At 36.6% G+C, this 14,180-nt stretch overlaps 1 protein-coding gene across 4 annotated transcripts; it reads right to left on the minus strand.

Annotated features, from left to right (window-relative positions):
- Positions 1 to 4,231: 4,231 nt before the first annotated feature.
- On the minus strand, positions 4,232 to 9,609 carry LOC103968044 (probable galactinol--sucrose galactosyltransferase 2). Of its 4 annotated transcripts, none has more exons than XM_048575998.1 (14): positions 9,482 to 9,608; positions 8,857 to 9,071; positions 8,450 to 8,700; positions 8,035 to 8,125; positions 7,796 to 7,844; positions 7,593 to 7,684; positions 7,385 to 7,492; positions 7,035 to 7,157; positions 6,035 to 6,587; positions 5,600 to 5,667; positions 5,383 to 5,517; positions 5,072 to 5,289; positions 4,853 to 4,941; positions 4,232 to 4,765 (listed from the first exon to the last, which is right to left on the minus strand). In XM_048575998.1, the coding sequence occupies exons 2-14, from the start codon at positions 9,045 to 9,047 to the stop codon at positions 4,460 to 4,462; spliced, it is 2,274 nt and encodes a 757-aa protein (XP_048431955.1). In that variant the 5' UTR covers positions 9,048 to 9,071; positions 9,482 to 9,608; the 3' UTR covers positions 4,232 to 4,459. The 4 variants fall into 4 exon arrangements, with proteins under 4 accessions (XP_048431955.1, XP_048431957.1, XP_048431956.1 ...); XM_048576000.1 differs by having other exon boundaries at positions 8,857 to 9,068; positions 9,482 to 9,592; XM_048575999.1 differs by lacking the exon at positions 9,482 to 9,608 and having other exon boundaries at positions 8,857 to 9,464.
- Between the last annotated feature and the right edge of the window lie 4,571 nt (positions 9,610 to 14,180).

A 14,180-nucleotide genomic window follows, 5' to 3' on the forward strand; every position in this document is an offset into this window, starting at 1 on the left:
TTAGAAAAAAAAAAAAATTTAATGCATATATATGGTTAAACTAGAAAAACTTGACCATTTTGAAAGATGGCAAATAAGAGATTGAAGATAAAAATATTTAAGTATCTGATAACATAATGTTAATAAACATGTTAATAAACACTTAACAATCCAATAATTAACAAACACATCATTTGGTTTAGATAATATCACATGTTCAAAGGGAAAAGAAAAGCACTTTTGGTCAACATCACGAAGGAGGATGGTGAGGATGGTGATAGAAATCCAACTTCTAATAAAATATATAATTGCAATTGAGCATGTCTGCCATTAACGCATAAAATCGGAGTGAAAGGGATACAAGGTATTTCAAACACTTAAACTCCAAATGATCTCCAGGTCTAAACTTTAAGGTAGATGCAGTTTACACTGTAGATTATTGTATATAAAACATCATTTAGATAAACGTTTCTTTTATAGGCCTCCTGCGAAGCATAGAAAACTTGATTTTATCCGATTAATGAAGGCCCCAACTTCTCGATCTTGTCAACCACATTGAATTTTCAATTAATGTTCAACCACAATATTGAATTTTTAATCAATACTTAAGTAATAATCCAATTATCAACAAATACATCATTTGGTTTAGATAATGTCATATGCTTAATGAGAAAGAAAAAAAAACACTTCTGATGAGCATCACGAGGAAGGATTGCGAGAGAATCCCAATTCTACTAAAACATATAAACACAATTTCCAACATATCTATCATTAACACATAATATCTTAATGAAACAGATATAAGGCATTTCAAATACTTAAGCTGCAAAAGAATTTTTGGTCTAAACTTTTAGGGTCTTTCTGCGATGCAGAGAAAACTTGTATATGAAAAATCATTTAGAAACATGTTTTTTTTATGGGTCTCCTGTGATGTAGAGAAAGCTTGATTTTATGCGATTATTGAAGACCCCCAACTTCTCTTTCTTTTAAACCACAACATTGAACTTTCAATCAATGTTCAACTATAACATTGAGGCTCGGGAGACCAAATTTTTGAACCAAATTTGTAAACCAAATGATGTGTGACCAATAGAAAATAATCATGTTAATCAACACTTAAGTAATAATGTAATCATCAATAACCACATCATTTGTTTGAGATAATATCATATGTTCAACTAAAAAAATCACTTGTGGTGAGCATCACGAGGAAGGATAGTGAGAGAAATTCAAATTCTAATAAAATATATAATTGCAATCCAGTGTATCTGCCATTAACGCATAAAATCTAAATGAAAGGGATATAAGGCAGTTCGAACACTTAAACTGCAAAAGAACTACAGGTCTAAACTTACAAACCAAATGATGTTTTACTAATAAGAAATAAGCACGTTAATCAATACCTAAGTAATAAGACAATCATCAACAACCATATCATTTGGTGTAGATAATATCATATATTCAATGAAATAAAAATACTTCTGGTGAGCACCACGAGGAAGGATGGCGAGAGAAATCCAACTTCTACTAAAATATATAATTACAATTTCTAGTATATATGTCATTAATATATAAAATCTGAATGAAACGGATATAAGGCAATTCAAACACTTAAACTGTACAAGAATTATTGGTCTAAACCTTAAGCTAGGTGCATTTAGACCGCAAATTTATTGTATCTAAAAAATAATTTAGATAAACGTTTCCTTTAGGGGCCTTCTGCAAAGCAAAGAAAGCTTAATTTTATTCGATTAATGAAGACCCTCGACTTCTCAATTTTTTCAACTAAAACATTGAATTTTCAAACATTGTTCAACCACAGCATTGAATTTTCAAACATTGTTCAACCACAAAATTGAATTTTCAATCAAAGTTTAACCACAACATTGAATGCTACGGAGACCAAAATTTTCAAACAAATTTGCAAACCAAATGATGTGTCAATAATAGGAAATAAGCACATTAATCAAACTTAAGTAACAATCCAATCTTTAACAAACACATCATTTGATTTAGATAATTTCATATGTTCAAAGGAAGAAAAAAAAAATTCTGGTGAGCATTACGAGGGAGGATGGTAAAAGAAATCCAACTTCTTTTAAAATATATAATTGTAATTGCTAGCATTTTTTCCATTAACGCATAAAATCTGAAGGAAATAGATGTAAGGCAGTTTAAACACTTAAATTACAAAAGAACTGTAGGTCTAAATTTTAAGCTAGGTGCAATTTATACCGTAAATTTATCGTATCTAAAAAATCATTTAGATATGTTTCACTTATGGGCCTTCTGCGAAACTGAGAGAACTTGATTTTATGCGATTAATGAGGCCCCCAACTTCTCGATCTTTTCAATCACAACGTTGAATTTTCAATCAATATTCAATCATCAATAAACACATAAGTTGGTTTAGATAATATCATATTTGAAAGGAAAACCCACTTAATACTACGATCTAGTGATATTTCTCTTCATTTGCAAGTGAGAGGTTTTAGGTTCGATTCTCGCCAAAGGCGAATTTGAACCACATTATTGTTAGCTCATTGTGAGGTTTAGTCCAATTTCTCACCCCCTTAGTGTAGATAATATTGCTTGTTCAAAAAGAAAAAGGAAAAAATAAAAAATAAAAAATAAAAAAACCCTTTTGGTGAGCATCACAAGGAAGAATGGTGAGATAAATCTAACTTCTGATTAAATATGTAATTACAATTTTCAGCATATCTGTGGTAAATGCATAAAATCGGAATGAAAGGGATATAAACAGTTCAAACACTTACTCAGCTGTCGACCATCACATTTAAAGTCATGTGGGTGTATAGAAAAAGGGTAAGCCCCCAACATTTGGGTCAGCCAAATCAAAACCAAAATATGGGTTTCCATTTGGGTCAAAACCCAATTATTTTGGGTTTAGGTTTGTTGTTTGGTGACAACTTTTTTAATTTAAACCCAAATGGTGACCTATATACAAGAGCAAATGGTGAGACCCAGTAAGAGAATGAGTGAAAGATATTTTATTATTTTATTATTTTATTTTTTACTTTTATTTGACTTAATCAAATCAATAGTCTCGTAGTATTCAAAAGATAGTTCCTGTGGTAAGAAAAATCAAGATTTAAACTTCTGTGATAAAGTCTTACATATGAGATTCACGTACTAACAATTAACAGAAAATTTTGTTTTAGCCTTGCATGTGTGGCTTACGTTCTAACTGTTAACGAAGGTGTTGAAGATCAGCATCAACTCTTATAGTGCCTTGGAGAGATCAAGGAGTTGGAAGCGGAGATTAGCTTCAATAGCAGCAGAACTTTGAGCAAAGTGTTGCTGAAGACAATCTCATACATCCTTCGTAGTGTCATAGCCTATGGTGAGAGGAAGGAGTGGTTCAGAGATGGCAATGGTGATGTAGCTAATGACCAATTTGATCATGTTGAACCCAAGGCTGACGGGCGGGGTTGGAAGTTTTGGGAATAGGCTCGTTTTCTTTGGCCTTGTGAAAAAATTGTAATTTTTATTAGACGTGAGAAATCTATACGAATGATACCATATAAAAATATGAATAAAATTAATATAAGACTGTTCACTCATGTATATATTAATTAAAGGTATATTAGATGGATGGCAAAGTTTGACTAGGAAAATTTTTGAGACAACCACCTCGACAACAGTGGTATACCATTCTATAATATTCGATGTCAAACCATCAGTTATTTTTGTTAAATTCTTTGTCCTATTGCAGTTTATAGAAAATACAACGGAAAAAAAAAAAAAATTTACTATCTCAGCATGGTTTAGGATTTTCGATTTACTTTTCCATAGGTCGCATAAAATTTCATGGCCGGCCCTGTTAGCTATGTCTTTAACGGCCCACGTGTTCTTATTCACGTGTTAGACATAAATGACCTCACATGTATATCTTATCTTGAGCCCGACAAATAGCCATGTGTTTAACGCAACAGCCCACATGTTAAATGACCCCACACATGAACCATGTATTGAATCCAATGGTTCACATGCTCTCACATTACCCATTGTGTTAGATATTAGGCTTAAATGAACCCACACGTCAAGGGATTTGTTAGGACTACAAATATGAAATACCACATGGAATTAATGAACCTTACATGTCTGAAGTGATTCGGAGAACGATGAATTGATTTCGAAACCTCGAGTGCAAAGATGAATGCTCATCCAACTGCAAGCTGCTTGCAATCGATTGACCTTAAGAAAATAGAAAAGGAAAGGCGATGCAGAATAGATAAGATAGGCACTTTTATTACAGAGAAAACCAGAACACTACAACATTGGCCACTCTTTCTTAGCAACATAACTAATGAAACTGGAAAACTACAACATTATTGGCTGCTTTAGTTATTTCCCAGGCATTTGAGTCTCTCCCTCCATCTTGCTAACCAGATACTGCATACCTTCAGATGCAAGACAATGTCCTAATACCTAAACTCTTCATATCAGATCAGGCTAGTTACACTTGAATCTCTACTGACCATCTGTACATCTCTTTTTCTGGGACCGGGATGGTAATCGTCATTAATCCAGATGCAGAGTCATATTCTAAGTCGGTCTCAGCGTTGTCAACAGTGCACTTCAGCGGACGCTGGGAAGAGTAAGCTCCGAACCTTCCACATCCTCTGATTTTGAGACCAATTGTCGCAGTTGGAGATTGGATCCTATCAGAAGCCACATGGACGTCAACCTGCTCCACAGCAGCGCTTGAATTGAACATGTCAAGTAGGCCTATTGGTGCAAGTGAGATGTTGGATGTAATTTTCTGCAACATAGAAAACCATATCAATTAGTAAATCCTTTGCAATGATTAAACTTCAGTCGGATAGATGTCAGTGATAGCAAGACTAACCTTGAGAGGACAGAAATGGAAAACCTCATATTCAAGAACTTTGAGTGTCACAGGCATTGAAGCACCTTTTGGCAACCGAAGAACCTCTCCTGACAGTCAATAATGGTTCACTTCGTTAGAAAGCTGAAGACCGGAAATACTATGAGAACAATGTTAAAATTCGTGACAACTAGGTAGAAGTGTTCTTTCAAACTCGCTGCTGTCAGACAGTAGTGGTACCTGACTTATGAGCATAAACAACTGTTTCTCCATTCCAATCAGCTCCAGCAACTTGAGCAATGGCATCAACATCAGTGGCACAGACAGAACCACTGAGGGTACCCGGAGAGGTATCATGAATGCGTGTCTTCTTTTCAATCTTGCACCAACCGGCACCTTGACAATTAAACACACCAATCACACCAGAACAATTGTTGACATTCCATATTTTGAGCAAGCTACAAAGAGATTTATTCACATGAGCTTTACTCAGAGATCTAAATTTTGATAACCACAAAACTTGGGAAATTTAGAGAGGAAACAGAACGAACCTGGTCCTGTCTCTTGCTGGATCAGCAAAGAGACAATCACGGGTAGGCCTGCCAGGTAACTTGGCACGGAGGACAGATCCATCAGGGAGGACCAGCTTCCTCAGAAGGTCAAAATTGTGATTGCTTGGTTTATCACTGTTTAGAGAAATAGCAAATTATGCATTAGAACTCCTACTTTCCTGAAGTGAAAAATAGAATAAATTTGTTTAGTGCATACCTGACATAGATTGCACATCCGCCAACAGCACGAGCTGCACCATGATACTCTGCCGCTGGATGTACACTCTGCAAAGTAAAGATTGTTTCATCAATGTCGTGATATACAAAATTAAATTTTATTCCAAATAAATGACACTGAATGTCAAACACAAAATGATTGCAGATAATCATACAAATTGAATTGTAAATCTTCAGCAAACAGACATATTGACGTTTCAAGCCTCCACCAAATAGAATAGACAATTATGCATCAGTAAACCATATTTTACAATTATATTTTCACTGTAAATTTAAAGAGCAATACATAAAAGGAAGAAATGGTCTTCACTAGGTTTCCATACATCATCATCCATAAAAGGAGGAAAAAAAAATCAAGCAGTAGCAAGGCAAAAAGAAAAAATTGAGATAGAGGATGCGTAATCATTTTACTTACATGAAACATATCCCAGTCAGGGTGCATGAATTCCCCAAGGAAAAGAGTGTTATAAGCAACAGAAGATATATGAATCGTGTGTGAAGCAGGATCACGGGGGTAGAAATCATCAGAAGCTCTGACAACAGCAGTCTGCTTGGAACTGTAGAGCCCATCAGTGTTGTGACACATGCAAGCAATGCATCCATTGTCAGGAAAGTTTCGAGCAACTGAAGCCTCAAGTGCCTGGTGGTAGCTGCGGGTTAGAGAAACTCTACCACCATGACCTGCCCCTAGAGTCTCAATGATGTTCTGAACATCAACCTTAACTCCATCAACTCCACAAGAAGCCAAGTAGGAATGAAGTTCATTGTAGAAATTGAAAACTTTCTTCGGATGTACCAGACCAAGACCATGAACAGATAAGCTGTCGATAACTATGTCTGGTTGGTTGCCCTCTACACCAAGGCACGTCACTGGGTATGCCAAAGCAGTGTCATAGTGTTCCATGCCAGTAGCCGCTGGTTTCACTCCACCCCAGTAACCTGCTAGGGCATGCCATACATACAGAAATCTGTGCCAGCAGAAAACATAAATTTGACTAAGAGTAACAATACTACTTCCTACGAAACTCTTAATTCTTAAATAAAATCAAATAAAATTTAATATTGGTAAACCATCAGAAAACGGCAAGCAGAGCAGAGTCTAGCATATTAATAAATTCGACAAAAATTTATTGTTTGTTGTTGATATAGTTAGATTTTATTCAAAAGTTACAAACTAAGCCCCATGAGCCCATTGAAACTTTATTCAGATCATTCACTCTTCACCATCACAGATATCAGTAATTAATTTCATGTTATCCCTACTGCCACCTACCATTTTCAACAACAAAAAAAAAAAAATAATGGAATCTTAGATCCTAGAATTACTTTACTATGTGCCTAAACTTAAAAAGAAAATGATCTTAAAAAGTTAAAAAAGAACAGCTGGCAGTTTGGGAGTATTCGTTGCTACTTACTTCACATTGTGATGTTGCTTGGCTACATCCACAACGTGTTTCAGGCCAGAGACTTGCTCACTGTTGCGGTCATTCTTTTGGAATTTTTCGTTCTCTTTGATTCCTGTCAACCTACTTGCAAACCTGCAATTAACATACTCGCATTAGATAACCAACTCCTTTATTTAGATATACCAAGCAGCAATTTCTGGAACCAACAAAGGGAACGAATAATTGCGTGTAAAAAGACGACAAAAGAAGATCCTAACGCATCCTATGCCAATCATGCACGCAGGACATGGAAAGAGAGCCGTTTGAAAAATAATAAAAGCGTAATCAATTAACATTGAGAAATAAGTCAGAGGCGCTACTGTGCTCCTTCTTGTACAACAACATTAGAATCCTTGTCTTTCTTTTCAATCTGTTGCCAACCGTCATCAATGATTAGAAACCGTGGAGGCGTCCCTCCCTTCGATAAGCTGCAATCATTGCAAAACAAAAAATAGTGATTTAATAAATCTGACGCTCGATTCAAGTTATAGTAAAGAGCAAGTTAAAGATGATAGCGTGGCTTATAACCTTTCAAGGCCTTGCTCCACACCCTCAGCTGTGACATCAGTGTAAAAGGCATCCCATGTACACCAGCCAAACCAATCGAGAAAAGAAGGCAACTACACGCAACGAAAAGATGGACAATTAGATTCATTCAAGAAACATAGTGATACGTCATACAGTTGTAGAACACCAATTACAGAAGAAAACAATACACGTGCTGAACTTACCTTTTTCTTCTCACGATGAACAAAAGTTTTCATGTGTTTTTCCACTTCCCTGTTTAATGAAATTGAAAAACAAGGAGTCATGTACAAAAATTAAAAGCAAAGACATTATGCTAATCAAGACCAAAATATTTACCTTTTCTAGCACTAGCATAATCATATTAGCGAACAAAACTAGATATTTAATCGCAGATTTACAATGAATACAAGAAAGTCATTAAAAAAGAAAATTAAGGACTTACTTTACAGCTTGGGTGATGACTTCAAATGGATTGGTTCCAGCATGCATGTAAACGAGGCACTGGCCTTGATTGGTCTGAACAGCAGAATCTCCTACAAAATCAAAAAAGGAGTTGTTTTTGGTTCTTTTGGAATTCGATTTCTGTTTTTTTTTTCTTTCCACAAATGCTTTATACACCAATTTATTTGATCCATTTGATTGGCATTCATTGCGGGTGGTTTCTCCAGCCCGAGTATTTGCAGTAATGACAGCTCCACTGCACCCCACATTTTCAGAATGTTCATCTCCTTCATAATTGGCGGCAGGAAGGTACTGATTAACGGGAAGACATGGCCTTAAATAATGGAATGACAGGCAGGGAAGGTGCATATAGCCTACCCTAAATACCTGCTTTTTCATGGCCATAATCTACTCACCACTCTCGAGGCAAATCTCGACTTCGTTTCTCTCATTGCCTTGCAGAACAGAGCGGAACAGGCCCTCAAGTAGAGGCAGGAAGACGGTGTAGATAGTATGAGAAGAATCCTCTTCTTCATCTCCTTCACCACCACCTTTGCTCTCGACAAGCATGAATTGGGTCTCCAATGGTACATCCTTCCCAGATGTCCCCATCCTCTGAGTCATCCACCACAACTTGAATCGAAAACAGCACATGAAACGGAGACCCCTATCGATCATAACAACGATACTATTTACTACCATTTTGGAAAAAATTCACACTCAAAGCATATCATAAAAATCATTGCAAACTTACTCACTCTCCATTTACAGCTAAATTCACAATATCTAAACTTTAACATAGTAACATAAAGAATGAACTTACTCTAAAACCCCAATAGGGAAGATATGGAGGCTTTTGCTGTGGGAGGCCGTGGCGCCAATGAAAGCACCGGCAACAAGCCCGACACCCGTTCCCGGTGTGAGTACGATGTTGTCTGGAACTCCAGTCAAAATGGTCCTTCCATGAACCACCAGGTTCCCATCATTGATCGAAATCTGCGGTGTCACCGTCATGGTTGATGACTGCCTGCCCAACTACTGTCTCACAACATAAAACACCATGGCATTGACATACATACATGATCAGAACAACAAATTAACACATTTCACATCCAATGGGATAAAACAAAATAAAAAAGTCAAGTTTATATTTATAACCATCAATCAGATAAAATATTTCAAATTTCATCTTTAGTTCATAAGTGAAAAAAACATAATCTTTGGGAACAAAAAAGATACCATCAATGGAAAAAATTAAGAAACCAGGTGAGTTGCATGTTCGTTTTTCTGGTAAATGTAAAAACTTGAGGCAAAACTGATGCAGAAAACAAAAAACCAGAAGCGAAAAAGGGAAAGAATTGAGGGTTTTGAAGCAAACAAAGAGCTCAGGCAGCACACACCACCGCCATTAAAATCAACATATTAAGCTCAAACAGTTCCCTACTCACCGAATCTAGAGAGAGAAAGAGGAGAGAGAAGCTCGGCAAAACCAAAATCCAACAAGGGAGTGAGCTTGAATGCAATGCACTAGGTGAGTTCGGAAATTGTACGCAAAGAACGTTTGCTTTCGTAAGGGGAGGTTCATGGGTTTAAATACCAGTGACATCGTTATACTTCGAGCATCTTCCGGTTCTCGATCCTTCCGGATTATGCCACGTTGGCTATTTCACTTTCAATTTTTCCCAATAAGTGTGCTGTGTTCTCGTCATCTTAACGAATTTATGCAGTAGTCAGAAAAAGCTGAAATGCTTAAGCATGATGGCTAGAAAAGATTGAAAAGTCTCAGTTAATCTTTTGGACTTCTAAAAAAGTGAACTGCCGTGTTTTCGAGAGGATCAGTGGGAAAAAATTGTTGGTTTTCCATTAACAAAGCCAAATCTAGCAGTTGAGTCATAATTGCTTTTATTTTAGTGGAAATTTCTATACAAATATATGTGGATTTATACGTGGCGCCATGCAGGAATTCCAAAACCATGGGTGATAACTTACATATCCAAAATTAATGGTTTTGCTTTATTTTTTTTTTCAAGATTTTGATTTTACTTTCTTGTTTTGGAGAAACTTTTTTGAGTGATTTGATGCCGGAAATGTTTTTTTTTTTTTTGAAGATTTTAATTTTACTTTCTTATTTTGGAGAACCTTTCTTTTGAGTGATTTGATGCCATTTCCGACGGTGGCAATACTTCGCCATTGCGATAAGGAAAAGTTAATACATTTATCACTCATATGAACTTTTTGCTCACAGATATAGGGCCATCTCACTCTGTTCTCTTGGAACAATTAACAACATACAATGCAGGGATAATGTTTGTACCAAAAAAAAATAAATTATAATACAGGGATAATGCTTGTGTTCTCCTTATTAGTAAATGTATTTGTCCCCTCATTTATGATTTATGAACATTACAGTCTGAACATTATATTTGAAATTGTTCTACAGTTTTAATAAAAAGTAGCATCCGCGTGATAAACCATCAAATTGTTTTATATATAAAAATGACTAAAAGATTTCTAAAATGAATAATTTTTTGCATATATGATCTTTAAATAAAGGTAAAAAGAATGAATGATTCCAATTATAATGTTTGTACATTAAAAATATGTTAACTGTCAGTAGGAGGACAAGCAATTGACGCATGAAGGGAACACAAGCATTATTGATAGGATTTTTACCGTCTATGCAAATAGGGGCAAAATCACATGAAATACTTGCAAGAATACAATGATGTTGTAGTATAGATACTTATGCAAGGTCGTTCTCCTCAAGGAATATTTTAATAATTTATGTAAAAACAATTCCTAATTAACTACTTAGAATTAAAACTCGAGAAAAGAGATTTTGAAATTGGGTAATATTAAAAACGAATTTTAATTAAAAACTAATATGATAAAAGAAAAGAGTTTTAAATACCAATTTATAAAAGTACTCGGGTTCCACCATCACCTAGCAATCCTATGAATTTCTACCAATTACTTATGATCTACACATGCCACTTTGAAGATTAGGTTTTCGTAATATATATTCTCCTTGTGATATTCAAGTAAGAATGTTATCCGTCTATGATATTCAGATCAAATATAAACATGCAAGACTCATTAAATTTTATGAAAACCTTTTGTAAAACCATGCAACCCCTAAGAGCGTGATATTAGCCTAAAGTGAAATTACAATTATCAATCAGAAGAAGCAATACTCAATCCTCCGGTGATATTCCAATCGAATTGCATGTGATTACTTATCTAAACATCCTAATGGTGGCCAGTCATCAAGACAATTAGATTGTTTAAAACAGTGACCAATAATTCAAAGCGTGCATGCAATCAATCATAAACAATTAATAAAAAATTACACATTCATGCTAAGGCTCAAGACTTCACCCTAGCAAATGGAAATTAGTTACTCATATTTATAATTGAAATCATAGAAAATATTATTAAGAAAAGGATTGAAAACACCTTAAAATAGAAAATCTCCAAGAACCCTAGCAATTACTCTTTGTCCCCAAAGTTGCATAAAAGAAAGCGTACTCAAGACTAAGAACGGCAGAGCAATATATCTTTGCTATGCCATCGCACAAACCCTAAAACAAAGTCTTTTATTCTAACTAGGAAACTAAATAATAATAAAATAACTTAGAAAATAAAGTCCTATTTAAGCTAGGAGAATCTACCAAGTACTTGTCCAGCCACGTTTTAGCCTCAGATATCCTCCAAATCTGGCCCATAATAGCTTATTTTGAAGATTGGGACGTTCTGAACACATCGCCCCTTTATTTTATTGCCAGAAAATCACCGCTAGGTAGAAAAATATGATATTTTGATACGATCAAGCTAAGTAACTGACGAACATCCTCCAACTGGAATTACTCCAAAATTCATCTGTTTGACCACATTTTGCTCCAGAGGAAGTCGAAAGTCCTATTTTGAAAATACAATTCAAAGTATCAAAATTCTTCCTAAATATTAATTGAGTATTTCAAAATACAACTCATAAGCCAAAGCTTCATTAGTGATGTTAATATCATTCTTAATGATTTCTTTTAAATCTCAATTTTAGATTTGTTTGCAAACCAAAACTAATAACAAAACTAAAATGCTAAAGGGTTATAACTTTCATCTCACTGTCCTCTCCTCTCCTGATTTCTTGTACTCTCTCAAATGCTACTGTTGATAAGGTTGTTAAGCCGTCCTAGCTGTCCTAGCCGTCCTACCTACAAAATATAAGCCGTCCTACCTACAAAGTATAAGCCGTCCTATAAGGTTGTTAAGCCGTCCTAGCCGTCCTACCTACAAAGTATAAGCCGTCCTATAAGCCGTTGTTAAGCCGTCCTAGCCGTCCTACCTACACACTTGTATCCCTTAATTTAGGGTGATTTGATCTTGATCTTGATACTTGAAGTCATGTATATAAATCCTTGTATCATTGTATAGAAAGATAATGAGAATCCAAAAGTTTACATGGTATTGAGCCTCTGATCCTTCTTTTTTTTTCATGGCTTCCGCAACTTCATCTTCCACCTTTTCAATCCCCAATATCTCTACCCTCGTTTCCGTTAAGCTTTCTGAAACCAACTATCTTCCTTGGGAAAGTCAGGTTAAGCCTTTTCTGATTGGCCAAAATCTTTGGCGTTTTGTTGATGGAACTCACCCCTGTCCTCCTCTCTTTATCACCACCCCTGCGCCTGCTGCCTCCCCCACTGCTTCTGTTGATTCTGATGTTACTTCTACGGTGGTTCCTCCTGTGGTCACTACGACTTCTAATCCCGATTACCTTGTGTGGTACCAGACTGATCAGACACTTGTGAGCCTGCTACGTGCTACGCTTACTGAGCCCGTTCTTTCTTTGACTGTTGGGCTGTCCACTTCTCGTGAGATATGGGAGCATCTTCGTCAGAATTTTTCTCAACAATCCCTTGCCAATTCTACCCATCATCGGTTTCAGTTGCTTTCTCTTCAGAAAGGGAACCAAACAATTGCAGAATACTTGGGTCTGGCCAAGCATTTGGCAGATCAATTGGCCTCCATTGGTCAACCTGTTCAGAATGATGATTTGGTTACGTATGTGCTTAACGGCTTGGGGCCTGAATATGAAATGCTTGTCTTGGCCCTGACCAATTTTCCACCTCTGCCATCCTTTAATGATCTACGTACCCGTCTCCTAGTCTTTGAGTCCAAGCACGCCATGAAACAGGTTGCTGCATCATCCCATTCTGCTTTCTATTCTGCCCGTCATATGGTTGGTGGTTCGTCTAATGGACGCGGTGGTCACTCTTCTCGCCCCAATGGTGCTTCTGGTGGCAATCGGTTTCCCCGTACCTCTAGTGGTGGCCGATCGAATCAACATGGAGGTGTTGGGCGATATGGTCAACGTGGTGCTGTACAACAACGCCTTGGTATTCTTGGACCTGCTCCTGTCCGTCGTGGTCCTCAGTGTTGGGCCTGCAACCAATTTGGCCACATTGCTGCATTATGTCCTCAAGCTACTCGTTCAAATGATGATATCTCTCGTGCCTTTGCTGGTATGCATCTTGCTTCTCCCTCTGATCCAACATGGTATCCCGATACTGGGGCTACTCATCATATGACGAGTGATGCTCGAACAATGACTTCGGCTACTGGGTATGGTTCTCATGACAAGGTGGTTGTTGGTAGTGGTGAGGCCCTCCCTATTGCGCACACTGGTAATCTTTCATTTGAGTCTGGGTCGTTTATTTTTCGCTTATCCCAAGTTTTACATGTTCCAGCAATTAAAAAGAATTTATTGTCGGTTGCTAAGTTTACACGTGATAATCTTGTTAGTTTAACGTTCTTTCCTTGGGGTTTTGTCATCCGTGATTTAAAAACCGGTGTTGTTCTTTTTCAGGGCCCATGTGAGGATGGCCTCTATCCCATTAAGCTTGGTCTTGCCTCTAGGAATTGGTCAGCTCCCAAATGTACTTTTGTTTCCGTTTTAGCATCGTCATCACTTTGGCATCGTCGTCTTGGGCATCCATCTCGTCAAGTTCTTAGTGTATTAGCCTCTAGTGATGTATTAGGCTCGTCTTTTTCAGTTTCAAATAAAGATTTTTGTCATCATTGTGCGTTGGCTAAATCCCATCGTCTGTCATTTCATTCTTCTGAACATTATGCTAAGTCTCCTTTTGAATT

The sequence above is a fragment of a genome, unplaced genomic scaffold, assembly GCF_019419815.1.
Source record: "Pyrus x bretschneideri cultivar Hongxiangsu unplaced genomic scaffold, Pyrus_bretschneideri_v1 Contig83, whole genome shotgun sequence".
NCBI classification, from domain to species: Eukaryota; Viridiplantae; Streptophyta; class Magnoliopsida; order Rosales; family Rosaceae; genus Pyrus; species Pyrus x bretschneideri.